This window comes from Perca flavescens, chromosome 13, assembly GCF_004354835.1.
Source record: "Perca flavescens isolate YP-PL-M2 chromosome 13, PFLA_1.0, whole genome shotgun sequence".
In the NCBI taxonomy this organism is placed as follows: Eukaryota; Metazoa; Chordata; class Actinopteri; order Perciformes; family Percidae; genus Perca; species Perca flavescens.
The window spans coordinates 3,529,658-3,546,730 of NC_041343.1; the positions used below are offsets into that span (position 1 = coordinate 3,529,658).

The window sequence follows — 17,073 nt, forward strand, 5'->3', positions numbered from 1 at the left end:
GTCAGAGATTACTCTTGCATAAAATGGAGTTAAATCCTTTCTGTCTGCTGCCACAATCATTTAGAGACAATTCTGTCTTATATTTAACTCTTTAAAACATTAATCATACCATCACATTTCAAATGGAAACCGGCTACGAGACATCTGACATCGCAGCCTGTTCTTGTGAACCGTTCTTTCAAAAAGCTTCAAAAAGTTAAGCACTGTAGTGTCTTTGTTCATGAGTAATCTCATCATTCAGATCGTAAACACACGCACATTGCGATTAGGGTTGGGTATCATTTGGATTTTTTACCGGTGCTAAAACGATACTTTTAAAACGGTGCCTAAAAAGTGCCTGAAACAATACTTTTAAAAATGACAGTCTACGACATTAAAGAACGGCTTGTTTATTGCTAAGGCCATATGCTCAAATTTGAATTATTTATTAATATTGTAATAACAAAAACAGTAGGCTAACGTCAACGTTACCTGCTGCCAAATGTGTAGCGTGCATAGACAGTTAAAGAAGTGGTTTTCTACGGAGACCAGTAAAGGATATAAGAAGCACTTTTCCGGTGCTGGCTGAGTGTTACTGAGCAGCCTCCAACTGAGCTTGAAGACGTAGATGTGACGTGAGCAACGTGTCTGAAAGTTGTAAGTCTTCTGGTAGCTGTGCCAAAAGAAATCTCAATCATTCCCAATCTTACAGAGACGGAGAGTGTAGGTATATGTAAGGAGATAACATAGGCACAGGCTCATTATCGCTAACTAAAATGCTAGTTAACATTAGTAATTAAACCTAAACAGCTAATGTAAGTCAAAACTGCCTGTGAGCTTCTCCTGTACTATACGGTAATTCCTCTACTGTGCGACAGTAAGTCACTTGGTTATGACACAATCGTTAGCCTATTTTTATAAAAGCGTCTATTACGGAGCTATAACGTGAGATACAAGGTGATGGAGCCTTTTATACATTGTCGTGTTTCTTTAGAAATAAACAACGGACAAATAGAGTCTTTAAATGCTTCAGATGTAAAGTTATTCGCTGTCAAAGTGACGTCAAAATGAATTGCAGTCAATGGGATGCTAACGGCAACCCTAATTGCAATTACAGTAAGTTCTATCTTGTAAAATTCTTGAAAACGTGAAAAAATTTCCATCGCATTCTTTAGATTTTGTCAACCAAGCCCACAACACATTAAGATATGCTTAGTTATATTTAAAAAGCAGACTTTGAGGAGCATCTTCAGTTGAAGTGCATGTGAGTCATTAGAAGCTAATGTTGATCTCTACAGTGACTGTATGTTGAAAGAGACGAGGGCTGTACTCCTGGAAGAAAAGCTACTGATGACATATCATTAAACATTAACTCAAATGATCCACAGTGTAAACAAAGTCAACGGGCGACACCTAATTTTGTATTTTTAATGAACCACACATTACTGTCAGAAAGCACACAGGGAGGAGAGTGGAGAAGCTGTTTGCTTACGGTTACAGTTTCACCTCCCAATCTCACATCTCCCCTTTTACTTCATCCTTTCATGCTTTTGAGAGGATTGACAATTCTTTTTTGGGATTAAATTTTGTTTGCCATCTGTGCAGAAGTGATAAGGGGAGAATATATGGTATGTAAAATATTTTTTCTTCTTGCTGCTCTCTAGGGGGATTTAGCTGGTGAGGCATATAGTTTTTATTACAATAACAACCTACGTCAAACCAGTTTTTTTTCAATAAAGTTCTAAAAATATGTATTCAAGAGGACCATTCCAATTAGCTGCTGAACACTTTTGACTTCTAGGGATGGAAAACCAGGCGATTTAAATATAGTGCTGAATAAACATGCATGCAGAGATGTGAATGAGAATTTCTATGTGCTCATTCCCAATTTCCCTGTCTGTTCATTTCAAAAAGTTTTTTTATTTCATTCATTTATTTTCTTATATTTTCTTCATTTTCTCATGTTTTTCTTCTCATTCTGACTTGGTACCCTACTGTGTCTGGATATGTTGTGGCTCCCTCTGTTGGGATGTAGTTACTGTGCTGGTTGTGTTTCATTAACCCCACTGTGTAGTATTTTTCGAGGTTGCCTGTGAAACACGCTGTAGAAGGGCGTCCTGCCCCAAATGTCTCAAAAGTGGCAATACGGATTATTAATCGGAGTGCTGTCCCAATTACCCCAACACATTCTCACTCCCATCGCGTCATATAGCGACGCTTGGTCAGGTGCCTTTGGCGTTTGTTATTGACACAAAATGTCTCCTTAAATGTCATAATTAGACGTGCTTGGTCCGGACTCTAGGCTTCACTTTTTGACGCTCTCGGGACTAGCGTCTAGCCCTTCGGTGTCATATTTAGACGTGCTTCGTTGGGACTCTTGGCGGCACTTTTTGACACTCTGCATGAGGACGTACGTTTAATTGACATGCGTCATGAGAACGGGACAGTTTAGGAAAAGATGGTGGGTGGGCTTACAAAATGTACGTTTCAGTGACACGTGGGACAATAACGGGACATGGGGTGAAAGTCCTGCGTTTGACCCATTCACCATCCCAACCAACCTCCTTATTGACTAAGTGCCAGTATTTTACGAGTTGGGAGTGAGAACGGTTTGATTACATATATATATATACATATACAGTATATAAAGACAATTTCTGTACACAGGAGGTGAGGTGCCACAGGAGCTGCTTTTACTCTCTCTCTCCTCTTTCCTCCTTATTTGATGACTGTCGAAAGACCAGCAACTGAAATCTCAGATCTTATGACTTATGACTCTAAAGTCCTTCTACTCAGCTATACTGAGTGCTGTCCTAGTATTTCCTTTCTTTTTTTTATTGTTCTATACTCTTTCATTGCGCTCAAAGCATTCTCACTCACACAACCAGACTGCACAGAGTTCCTCATGAATTGGAAATTGAAAGGCAGTGCAAACACGGTGCCAACTGTGTCACTGACCCTCTTAAATAAAGCACAAACAGCTGAAGACTGCCTTTCCATAGGAGGCACTGACCATAGCCTCAGACTTCAACACTGATAAGATTTTTGTTGTTGAATGTTGTACACTAAGTCGGTCCTAGTGTTTGTTGCACTGCAGCCTGTCAGAAGTCAACTTATCTCAGCGGTTGATAATGATGCATGGCAACTTCAGAACGCATTATAAATTTAAATTATTTAAAAAAATGTCATTGGTGGTAGCATATCTATTTTATAGGCTATTGTTGGTTAAACTCAGTACATCTTTGCTTCCCGAAAAAACAAACATGGAAAGTATTCAAGACAAACATGGGGGAAGTAGGCTGGAAAAAGTAGAAGAAAATGAATAGTATAACTCATCTAGTTCCTAAAAATCATTTTTCAAACTGTGGGGGGGATTTGCTCATTAAATGCTTCACATAGGGATGGTTTATACACTTTGGGAGGGTACTACTTGTGATCTTAACTGCAGGTCTTACTTGTGCTGTTCTTTCCTCAGATGGCACTGTTCTAACCTTTGCCATTCACTGATCTATATGCATTTCTCTAATTTGTCATCTCCTTCCTCTTCTCCTGTGTCTATGAGCTGCATCAGTGTCCTTAGTCTTTCTTTTGAAAGACTCCCTCTTATCTCACCATGCTCTATCCTTCCCCTCTCCTTGCTGTCTCCTTTGCTGCATCCCTTTCCACCTAATAAAAACGTAGCACTTAAAAAAAAGAGCATCCGATCGGTAAGGTTTCTATTTCTCAGTGAATTCATGAATTTGGTTTTAATCCCGTTTTGTGTGCTGAATCCACGCTCATGACTTGGTGTTTTGTAACATCGGCTGGTTAAAGCTGCAGCGCTGTGCATTTTGCAAATCGAGCAGCTCATTTCACCATCTGATAAACGTTGTTGACCTTGTGCTGTTCGCGCTAGTCCTTTCGGGTTCCACACATCGATCTGTGTTTGCGTGCGTCCGTCGATGCAGCGCTTCTGGGCAGTCATCCCGCACTCCGTACATGATTCCGCATCGGTGCAAATGTTGGCTGAACGTTATGAGGCATTGCATTTCCTGCATTATAAGTGCTAGATTTGCGGCAATATGAAATTATGCGCATTACCCTCAATCCCGCACTGAAATTCAGGCCCTGTCTTCTATGATGAAATATTGATTATCAATGTAATGTGAGTATGCACAAGTAGTACGAAATTACAGTGACTCCCGGCCGCTCATATGATGACCGGTCACATGACCGTTTAGTCTTTACAGTGAAATTTAGTTGAGGAAAGGTGACTGTGAGCCGGGTACAGAGCACCGTGAGGTGATGGTCGTTTCAGCAGCCGCTGCCTTTGAGTTTAGCCGACAAAAGGTGACCGTCCGGCAGCGACGACAGTTCAGTTTAGGCACCAGGACGACTAGTTAAGATTAGAAAAAAGATTGTGGTTTGGGTTAAAACACTGGTCCTTTCTTCCGGGACATGAACACCACTCCCCCGTTTAAAAGCCTTCTGTTTTTGGACCCAAACATCCACCTCAACCTCCTCCCTACACAGACCAGAGCGCTCTCATACAGCAGCAGAGAATGTGAGGCGTACAGCAATAAATACGTGGAATACATACGAATTGCAGTGCATTACTTTTTGTATATATATCAGAATGGTTCTTGAGAACAGCCTGGAATTCCAATATCATGATGTTCATTTTAAAGTATTGTTATATAATAATAATAATAATAATAATAATAATAATAATAATAATAATAATAACTATGCTAGCACAAATGGAAGCTCCATAGTACATTAAAAATGGCAATATTTACAAACATATAGCAATAAATATACAGTACAATTCATATAAATTAATAAAAGGTCAACAACCTTCACGTATAATATACAAACAGGAGCGCCAATGTCTCCACAGTCTAGATACATACCTGACAGAGCTCAAATCATTGTGGGCTAAAGCTTGTATAATTCTGTTTTCTGAGACAGACATTCTGTCGATATGTATCGATAAATAAGGCAGAACAGGTAGCCACACCAACACTAGCACTACACCATCTTGGTTGTTTTGGAAGCAGTGTCATGCCATTATTATATGCTACATTCAGTCTCTGCATGTTCTTTTTTCTCTAAGACCGCCACAAATGGGCAGTGTTGTGTACAGAATGCTTTGAATAAAGCTACCTTAACATTAGCAGAACACATGCCAAATTTACGTGCAAGCACGTTAGCCTGAGCATACATCTTGCCACACTGAGTCTGTTGATGTGCTTATCATCTGATAAATCATTAACAATGTGATGGCCAAGATATTTAATCTCATCACACACTTTAAGGGCAGTACCAGATAAAAATAAATCAGGAAATACTAATTTCCTGTCTTCTTTACTTCTAACAATCATAATATTGCTCTTCTTTGCATTATATTTGATATCGAAATCCACACCGTACTGAGAACAGACCATCAAAAGTTTTGTAACCCAGCATAAAGACATTTTACTACTATTCATGGCTCTGACCTCTTTCCAGAAGTCATAACTTCTATTATGCATCTTACATGCCAAAGAGTCGGACCTCCTCGAGTTCTCATTCCTTTTTATAAATGTAAGTGCATATTTAAAATTTGCATTTGCCCGTTTCTTCAAATAAAGGGCCCTGTCTATCTCTACCGGACTCTATCCAGGCTTTAAATGCACACCGAGCTTTGGCATGACGTTCTGCTACATGCTCGTTCCAACCAGGCTCCATGCTATATGCTATATACCATGCGCTGAGGTTTATAGAAATACCTACTGGCAATGTTAAGTGATTCCGCAATTGATTCATATAAAACACATAAATCTTTATTATGTTGGGAATTCTTACAATTAATATCACATCTTATGCCGTCTTTGGGCAGTGCAATGTTTTCAACCCATCAGTCTTAATATCATACTTCTGGAAATCTTCCATGGTTAATTTAGTCCAGTCTAATCTTCCTGTGTTAATGCTATTAGCCACAGTAGATACAATTGGTAGCTTCTTAACATTTAGAGACAGACAAAAAACGGTATATGATCGGCAATGGCAAAAATCATGATGATTATCCATAGCATCCAAGGAAGTATGTTCAATCAGTTGTACATACACAGTGATCTAACCACGAGGTAGTAGGCCATGCCTCACTGATGTAAGTATAACTATTATTAGGCAAAAGCACCTTGCTTGACTGTATTAAACCAGCGTCAGTGCAAAACTGCATTAGGTGATTAGTAAACAGAGAGTTTGCATCAGAAATGTCAGCATTCATGTCTCCTACAACAAAAATACAGGGGCGGCATTGTCTTGAATAAAAGAGCCAACAAATGCTAAGTATTCAGCTTCATTTTGATAACACTCATATATACACAAGTATATATTTAAAACAATAAACTTTGTATCATGACAATTAAACTCTATACCAACAGCCCAATCCACACCCAATCTTACCACTGATATTAGTGAATCATAGTTTCTTATTCCAGAGGATAGCCACACCCCCAGGTATCCTACCTTGGACAATTTTAGTACTAAAATCAGTGGTAGATTCCCCAGCCCCATACTATTCATTATGTAATGCATTTAGACCTTCCAGATCCTGTTTAGCTAAAAAATACACACAACATCACAATTGTCAAGAAGCTTATCAACCATAAAGCGACGTGACTTATCCCCTGCAATGTGTCAGAGAAACAGGCCACGCGTAATGTATGACCCAACCCGAAACGTCATGTTAGGCCTTTTATAATGACTGTGCAGAGCTCACTTGCCCGTTGTAATGGGTCGTAGTAATCGGCAGATTGCGGCCACCGGGAAGGACTGCAACTGCATTCTTCTGTTCTTGCCGCTGGCCTCCAATGGCTCCCTCAGCTCCATGCCCTCCATCAGCTGACGTGATATGGGGCAGACGAGCTTCATAGTAACGCCGAACATAAATTCCTGCTGGCCAAAGCTGTGGATCGTACATTTAATTTACTGCACTGCTTTCAGCCGTGGCATGAAAAGAGCTGAACCTGTTTCGTGACGATACATGTGAATGATCTCCCGACATGTAACTGATCTGCCCAGTCTTTTAGACAGATAGTTACTTAAGGTGTCAGCTTCAAGATCAGGAGCAAATCTAGTGGCAAACCCACTCACCAGCTTGGTTTTGACCACTTTATTATTACTTCCATCATTGGTTCAAACTATTCCGATCTGCTTTCTCTCCCTTCTTGCTGGTTCCCGAGTGTTATAGGGTTTTGGCTGTAGATGACCCCCCACAGCATTCGCGGTATTCTGCCTCTGCTTTAATCGCTGACCATCTTTCACAACCACGCTCCATTTAGGTGACTGTGATTGTGTTTGTGGAGCCATATTTAGTGGCGCGGTCTGAAACCAGGGTGCTCCACATCGTCCATCTCCCTCCCGACCAGTACCGGTGGTGTGGTCATGCTCTGGTACACGAGGCCTCTCCAATTCGGCCACACGCTGGTCCACAGCCGCAGTTACCGCTCATAGATCCTCACATACGCTTTCTAGAGCTTCCATAATCTTTTTCATGCCGGACACTTCCTTATTTAGCTGTTCAATCCTGCCAAGGAGTGCTGATACATTAATGCCGCTGAATGTAACCGGTGGAAGCTCATCCAGATAAAACAATACAAATCTTGGGATATCTTCCCAACACTCGTTAAGAACCTTTAGGCATGCTTTGACGTTGTTAATATCCTTCTGAGGACCCTTGTGCAAAACACATCGTTGAGTGGTTTTCGGACAAACTTCAAAGAGTAGCTTCTTTGACTCCTCAGTCCACTCAGACGGAAAATTTCATTTCATCCTGGCTGAGTGTCCTTATATTAGTGACAACAAAGTTTAGAAATTTGTCTTCCACTATCAGTTTGCCATCAACAGTTTGTACGTGAGCAAACTTTACTGCCACCAGCTCCATGCGAGTGTGCTGCATGCGCCATCTTCCTCTCTGTTACAGGGCAAGCACACTTCAAACCCTGCTGCTGTTGTTGTTGTTTGCACATTTTACAGTGCAAAATGCATTTGCAGCTCAGACAAATTAATTTACTGTAGCCATTAGCAATGAAAAGCCTACTTTGAATCCACTTTGTCATAGTAAATTGATCCCTCGCCATCTCACATATACCGCGATCCATTATTTTTGAAAGCCTTTGCTCCTGTGTATTGATTACACACAAACACACACACACACACACACAGACAACCAGTTTTGTGTCCTCGTTCCCCCCCATAGCACCACAAATGCCCCACGGATGCCATTGACCCTACTGCCGCCACTGAAGTGGAAGTGACTGATGCTGTAACAAAAGCTGTGACAGCGTAAATGCAGCTGAGAGTATTTCAGCTGCAAAGTGTTCAGCTCCTGCCACGTTGTCACCATTTGAAGCTGTTAATGTTCAAATGCCCTGCTCTTCTGTATTTCGGAAAAAAATTAAGCACAGAAAGGTAAATAAACCCAGATGATGAACAGGCATTTGGCAGCCACAAGCACAGTTTCTACAAAGTATGAATTTCTTCTTCCGTTGGCACACTTTTTATTCCATGCAGCTTTGGCAGTGCTTTCTCAGCGGGTATCCAAAGATTTGTCATGAAAACACAGCAGATGTGTTGCTCTGCGGAAACAGTCAAAGATCAGTGACCCCGCTCCCGTATCAAAGCAGCATTCTGTGACTGGTGAAACCAATCTGTTGTGATTGCAACGGAGTTCGCCGGTGCCGTTTTCGGCTCATTGTCTCGATCCCTTCTGAATGTCACAAACCAAGTGTGTGGGCAGATAAACAAAAGAAACCTGATGACTGCTCCAGAGCTGCATTTGCATACCAAGCTTATTGAGAAATTGTCTGTATTATAGCAAGCTGTTAACATGATTGCTAATAGCTCAAATGCTATTAATATTTCCATTTCATGTTGTATATTAGAATATTACTAAACAATAACATGTCCTTTTTAATAATGGAATTGGGAACTGCAATTATGTTGCTAACATTGTATAATGACCCGTATTATTACTTAGCAAAATTTACACAATTGAAGATGATTTGGTTGTGGAGTAAAAGGTAAATGGTGGTGTGTCTGATGGTGCCCCAAGGTATTGGAAACTGATTTAATAAAAAGGGATTATGGGAAATGTATTTCAATTATAACAAAGCTCTTAATATCTACTTATTGCACCTGTTTTATGCAGAGTATCCTTACTCCGAAAAAGACAAATTCTACAAATTCATCTGACCCATGCCCTACTCACGACCCTGTCCTACGGTACAGTTTCAGCCTTGCCCCTGAACTCCAGATCCGCTACCTGATCTGGCAAACTTGCATAGTGTGGTTATAGCCGATGAGGGCTGCAAAGCGAATGCAGACGTGCCGTTCACCCTGTTACGAGTTGATGAACCACTGAAACGATTTTGGAAACATTATTTTTAGGTACAACAGAATCTTTGGTGTTGCTTTAACCTGAGCCAGATCGTATAACCATTATAGCAACCATATCACATCCAAACAGGGAGAGTAGTATACAGCTGTTAAAAAATAATATATATATATATATATATATATATATATATATATATATATATATACACACACAGTACAGGCCAAAAGTTTGGACACACCTTCTCATTCAATGTGTTTCCTTTTTATTTTCATGACTATTTACATTGTAGATTCTCACTGAAGGCATCAAAACTATGAATGAACACATATGGAATTATGTACTTAACAAAATAGTGTGAAATAACTGAAAACATGTCTTATATTTTAGATTCTTCAATTTAGCCACCCTTTGCTTTTTTATTAATAAGGGAACATATTCCACTAATTAACCCTGACAAGGCACACCTGTGAAGGTAAAACCATTTCAGGTGACTACCTCATGAAGCTCATTGAGAGAACACCAAGGGTTTGCAGAGTTATCAAAAAAAAGCAAAGGGTGGCTACTTTGAAGAATCTAAAATATAAGACATGTTTTCAGTTATTTCACACTTTTTTGTTAAGTACATAATTCCATATGTGTTCATTCATAGTTTTGATGCCTTAGTGAGAATCTACAATGTAAATAGTCATGAAAATAAAGAAACACATTGAATGAGAAGGTGTGGCCAAACTTTTGGCCTGTACTGTATATATATATATATATTTATTTTTTTAACACTGGTATTGGATACTCGGTATTGGCCAAGTCCAGGTATCGGAAGGAAATGAAAAATAAAAAAATTGTATCGGCCCATCTCTAGCTGTTTCTATGAGTAGGGTTAATGTAAAATAACTACTAGTCCACTTTGGTAAAAGCCCTATTTTCAATGCTATTTTTGTCGCTTCACAGGTGTGCACAGGGGGACGTTGTCACACACACAGCATGGCTAAACCGCTCGAGTATACTGTACGCCGGAGAAGACAAATGGTCGGTGGATCCCAGAGTGAGTCTGGTGACCCTTAATCAAGACGAGTTTACCATCAAGATTGAAAACGTGGACATGACAGATGAGGGCCAGTATGTGTGCGCAGTCCAGACGAGCAGTCGACCGAGAACCACCTCAGTGCACATCCTCGTCCAAGGTAACATTTATGCAGTATATATACCACTGCTGCTGCAGCGTCTTCTTCTACCGCTATACTACTGTATAATAATAACATTGATACACATTTAGCATAGCTGTCTGATTGAATTTCTATAAGAAATATTTCTATAGAATGTCTCCCAGCAGTGCATCTGTATCTTGTAGTCTCAGTTCAGCAGGACGTCTCTCATGTAACAGTGTAAAAAACACTTCCTATTGACTTTCAGCACATCCAAACCCTCGACTAAACATGCACCACACACACACACACACACACACACACACACACACACACACACACACACACATATATACATATTTAATTTGTTTAATTTAATTTAATTTTTCTACACTATATGATTGACGGTTGTGTTATTCCTGAGCACCAGCACGAGGGCATACGTGAACAAAGCAGAGAGTAAAACAGATGTGTGCTCTCTTTCTTGAATCGTATTTCCTCTTAAGTTGCTCCACTGGTGCAACTAAGGGCTAAATGCCTTGCTCAAGGAGAGGGAGAGGAGTGCGCTCCTCCTTCCTAATGTTAGGTGAGGTTAATGCTAAGATCCTTTGGCTAAAATGATGTGTGGAGTTGTGATGGTGTCCACATAGAGACGCGAGGCAGAGTGAGGTGCACACTGCCGATACGCACAGCATAATGGCACAGTTTAATTCAACTGTCTTTTTATTTATAACTTTCCGACTGATCAAAAATAAACTTGGAAGAATGGAGCAAATTAACTACATCAGTCATCAGTGGAAGCTTAACAGCGCATCGTGAACAGTGTATATGTTTTATATTTTTCTCTGTCTTAATAATTCAAACAATGACTAAACACGTTTTCTCCATAGCTGTAGAGAACCTATGGTTCATGAGAACAGGCTGTGCTGGTTGCCACCCGCCATGACAGATAAAAGAAGCAGCTTGTCAGTCAGTCCGACAGCACAGATAGTGAATGGCAGAGGAGGGAGAAAAATAGGTCAGAAACTGATATTCTGCTTAAACAATGATTCACTTTTACAATAAACATGAATCAGGTTTTGGAGTCTATGCGCACCCACGTGCGCCCATAACAACCATGAAGAGCCCCCCTACATAAAAAATCCTGATGTAACCCCTGCCTATATCGTACACCTACACTACTCTGTAACTGAAGAAACTGATAGCAAGCTATTATATTTATACCTTCTTACAACCAAAATGTAAACTCCTTCTCTTGTAAATACAGCTGTTGACAGGAACACACATGAAATTAAGAAGACTCATCTTAGTTGTCATCCTGAAATAATGCAAATAAAATGATAAACTGTCCTTAACGAACTGAAGCAATCTTTGCCTCAGCAGAAAGCACAATTTGAATGCAAGTTAAAACACTCCTAGTCTGCTCTGCATTCATGAGATATATAAACCAGCATCGCAACAACCCCTATATACTACACACTTACCGGTCAAAAGTTTGGGGTCACTTCTAAATGTCCATTCCATTCCAGACACAATACCAGCTGAGATCAGTTGTATTGTTTTTTTTAACCAGGGCAGCAGTTTCCAGATTACATTATTTGCTTACATAATTGCAAAAGGGTTCCTGACTGTTGTAGAAAGAAGTGGCTGATGAAAACACTTGAAATTCATGCTTTTTGGTCTAAACGTCATACCCAAATTAAAAGTGGTACAGCTCCCGTATACTTTGACACTCTGGGGTGTGCCTGATATCATTGGAAAGGTGATTGATGTGGATGTGTTTGTGTATTTGAGAAGTGTTGTATTTAGTAGTTTTTTGCCTTTTTTCTTTGCACTTTTCAAATGGAAATAAAAAAACGCACAGACATTTCTGAAGAAAAACAAATCCTATAAAATAAATTTTTGAGTCTTTTGGCTTTGGATTTTTTCTGTAGTAAGCTGAGACATGTGGCTAATGCCCTGTGTTGTCTGTCACCTGTCAGATGGGTTTACAGCAGTGGATTCTAATCATTTTACAGATGTATGACTTGGATGGAAATAAAAAACCTCCATTCTACCCTCTGTAACTCTGTCAGTAAGGCCTAGAATCACCCTGACACTTGTAACACAAACTTGAGAGTGTTACCTTTCCAATGATATCAGGCACACCCCAGAGTGTCAAAGTATACGGGAGCTGTACCACTTTTAATTTGGGTATGACGTTTAGACCAAAAAACATGGATTTCAAGTGTTTCTTCAGCCACTTCTGTCTACAACAGTCAGGAACCCTTTTGCAATTATGTAAGCACATAATGTAATCTGGAAACTGCTGCCCTGATTAAAAAAAACAATGCAACTCATCTCAGCTGGTATTCTGTCTGGAATGGAGTTGAATGGACATTTCTAAGTGACCCAAAACTTTTGACCGGTAGTGTATATACACTATACACATATATATGCTAGGTACATTATCCAGGTTCATTATCCAGTCAAAGGTCCAGGGATTTGTTTGGTGAATGAAACACCTCGACCAAAACCACCCCACCTCCAGGTAATTATGTAAAGAAGGCTTCTCTTTCTTTTGTTGCACTTGTCTGCTTAAAGGTGCCGTAGGTAGGATTGTGAAGATCCAGGACTTAGCCTAAAAATGTGAACATCAACAACTTCTCAGTCCCTCCCCCCTTTCTGCTAAAGCCCAAAACGGTCTCCTAAGCCCCTCCCCCCACAAGGGAGAATGAATGCGTGCGCATGAGCAGTGATTAACACGCAGTTAAACACCCCCCTGTTGATTCCTGTGAGAGTTACTCAGTGGCGCATGAAGCCTTTATGGAGCCAGAAATGACCCGGATGATCGGCCCCGCTTCCTCACTTTGCAGCCCTTAGAGAGGCGCCTTAGAGGTCTGCCGTCCGAGCCTCCTACTCCCGGTTTAGCCCTACAATCGCTTGAATGGGGATTCAATTATGTAATTGTTCTTCTAGACTCTCCAAGTGTTATCGGACCGAATGGATCAAATTAGTTAGATAGTGAAACGAGTCATTTCAGGTGGACGGTCACTCTCAAAAAAAGTATCCACTGACAGACGAGTCTTTTACCATGTAAGTCTATGGGAAAAAGTCATTTGGAGCCAGAGGGCATCACGTGTCGGGCCCGGGAGTTGCAATTCAACTGTTTGGCTTCTATGTTCAATTTGCTCCAAAGCCCGGAACACTTCCCAGCACACACACTGGGGTCAAAACAGGCCGGTATTCTCCTTTGTGATTATTTTTTTTTTTTTAACTTCTATATGCCCCAAACTAATAAAGGCATTTTAACTACATCCTTGGCTCGGTAAAGTCGTGCCTGAAATAAGCCCTCTGGCTTCCCTTTTTCCATAGTTAGACTTTAAGAGCACCTTGCATTCACCTGGAGTTTTCCACTTTACAACCGTGAGCACCCGGTATTTTTTGCTTCTTAGACCAAGGATAGCTTGGATTAGGAGAAGGGGTCTGCCTAAGGAGACCAGCTGGTACTCAGGGCTTAAGTGGGGTTACCCATTATATCCTAATCTCATCTAATTACTGATTTTATTTGATCCACCCGTCATTTTCAATTAGAATGTCACTAACAAACATATCAAGAGAGCCATTCTTAACTCTTAATTCCACTGCAGTTTCTTATAGTTTGTGTGTGTATTTTTTGTTAAGCCATGCACATACATGTGCACTGTAGCAGGCAGGTCAGGTAACAGGGGCGGGAGTGAGCAGATGCACATCCCTGCAGGCTATGAGTTTGTGGGGTCTCACACTGGTGGGGTCACTACAGTTCAAACTGAGATGTCTTCAACCAGCAGCTCGACCTCCTCTTCATCAGGGAGGGTGACTTACATTATGTTGAGGTTAAGACCATTCTGGTCTTGTTTTCGTCCTCTTAAAACATACTTACAGAGCATCCAATAGTCCTGAACAATATTTTTCCATCCTCTGCCCACAATTTGTTATCTTAAAAAAAAATGTTCAGGACGTTGTGTGCTTTTAACTTTGTTTGAAAACTAAACCTGGAAACCGAGAACCGGCAGTCTCCCTCACCTTGGCACACTAACACATCCTGAGGTTTGTCTCTATGGATGATGGGAAATGAAAATCCGTCTATGGATTGCCATCAGCCTCAACGATCCGTCTCAGGTTGTGTCCAGACATTGTTTATGTAACATTAATCATTCAGCTGACATTCTATCCAATAAAACAACACATTTGCAATATTCTTTGAAGGGTTATTTATATGTGCGCCTGAGATGTTGAGAATTAATTTTGTAATGTAAATGACACCGTGGTGTCATTTACATTACAAAACGTCAAGGTTATTAGGGCTTTCTGTAATGTCTATACATGATTGAATTGTCTTCAGACACTAACTACATTACTGTATTTATATATGCATAGTCATTAAAAGCCATGCACTCACTGAGCTGTCAGTGTTCTATGCAAAAACATTATTTTGCTGTAACAGCAAAGTGTAAATTAAATAGTAACTCTTATGACATGATCAGTGAATCCATCTCTATAGGCACAGTGATGTCAAGTTTAAAAAAAAAGGGGGGGGATGCAGGCACTGGTTTGTTATTTTACAAAGAGAATAGTCCTTTAGACTATTGGATCAGAGGGTCTTGTTGGCTCTCCAGCATATAGTCAGTCCCTGGAACCATGCCCGATCACAAATAACTCATCTGATGTCAAACAGCGGTGTCTGATTCCGATGACTTCTTAGATTATTTACAAGACATAAGATCTCCGTAGAGTAGGCAAAAATAGAAAATCTGATTTCAACCAGTCTATAGAGAAAGGGACTACAGTCTTTACCCTTTTCTGTTTTAGGGAGGGGGGAAGAAGGCCAGCAGCACGCAATGTCCACTCTGCTTTTCCCGGGGCACTCGCACAATGCCAACGCGCTGATCCGCCAAACATCCACAGCTGTCCTCCGGCTCCGGCACTCCTGTAGCGTCCCCAACGTTTCTTTTTCGCTCTCTATCCGCTCCTCTTTCCTCCTTGTGTCTCAGCCATTCATTATCAAAATGCGCTACCGGTGTGTTGGAGCGCGTTCCGTGTTCCTCCAGCGTCTCTCCTGATGAGATCTGCCTCAGGTGCGCTGGGAGGAGTCTTCCGTTCTGTGCCAGGCAAACCAAAACACCACACTATATACAAAATAAAACACCCAAAACACCACACTATATACAACATAAGAAAGCTCTGGCTGCCTGGCTCCACTTTGTGACATATATACATGTAAAAAGTATGAATATAGGCTATAAAATATGAAGAAGGACTATGGATATGCAGCCTACAAGATTTACATTACTGTATTAACAGAATTGTGATGAACAGTACTAGTAAATAAATAGAAGCAGAACTGCAGCAAAATATATTGCACACTGAATATTAAAACAGAGAATATTGCACAGAATGTGAAGTATTGCACTACACTACAGGGTCCAGTTTAATAACAAAGGCTCCATGTGTCAGACACACTACTATCTTGAGGCCACAAGTTACTATCTTGAGGCCACAAGATAGTATCTCGAGGCCACGAGATAGTTATAATTAATTTTTTTGACAAAGTGGGAACAGGGGGGCTCCGTACATTACAGATTTTGGATTAGTGACCAAAACACACTTGGCCTAGAACTCGCCACAAACCATATTAAGTATCTTCATATCACCGTTGTTGGGTGAAAACCTTGTATGTCTCAGAGCGGGTTTCTTTTCAGGAAATTAAAAGAAACTAAACCACCTCATCATCATCATGTTTAAATACTTGTAAAACCCAAAGACAGACGTGAAGGGTGACCAATGGCACTGATTTATGAAACACAATTAAAATGAGGAAATATGGAGATAGAAGGTTTCTTCCCTACAGCTGCAATATTAGCTTTGTCCTACCTTCAAACGTTTTGGAAATAAGAAAAACATCAATGAATCAGACAAAAGCAATTATTTTCATTTCATTGAGTAAATGATGCACAGTGGGGGGGCACAGCTGTCCACAGCTGCTTTATACTGTATGAAAGCTTCTCCTTTAGTTCTTTAAATCCCTACAGACATGTGAAGGCAGCAGGACACGTATGTTGATAAATGAAGCCACTGATTTGAGAAGTAAGACTGCAGGGTCATTAGACACGGCTGTCCTCTGTGTTTACCTCCATTAAAATCCCCTGGCTGCTACAGAATAACCCCACACACCTTCACACACCTCAGACTATAACTCACTATTACGTTGGAGATGTCAGATCACCAGGGCTTCATGAACCCTGCGCTTCACAGCCTCCTTTTCATTTAGTTCCATATTTTACTCCTAAAACACGTTATTTTGCGATATGATGTGACAATTTCCAACAAGAGATCAAAGTAGAATTAAAACTGAAAAAGTGTTGGAATGATGTGATCATATTAACGGCTTCACCAGATTTTATTATTATTAGTTATACAATTTAATGAACAATTGAGGAGACAATTAAGCCAGCACTATAGTTTAACTACGTTATTTTGCAATGCCGTCCCAACTCTGAGGTTGCTGTCTTCCTTCTGGAGGCGTTACATTTAGCTGAACCTTTAAGGGTGCTGTAGGTATGATTGTGA

General features: G+C 40.4%; 1 protein-coding gene across 4 annotated transcripts in view; it reads left to right on the top strand.

The window, feature by feature from the left end:
• ntm (neurotrimin) overlaps positions 1–17,073 on the top strand; it is a 184,049-nt gene that overhangs the window by 119,331 nt on the left and 47,645 nt on the right. For all 4 annotated transcript variants that reach the window (XM_028596289.1, XM_028596286.1, XM_028596287.1 and 1 more), the window contains one exon: positions 10,292–10,524. In XM_028596289.1, the coding sequence (XP_028452090.1) occupies positions 10,292–10,524 (233 nt within the window). The remainder of the gene's footprint in view (positions 1–10,291; positions 10,525–17,073) is intronic.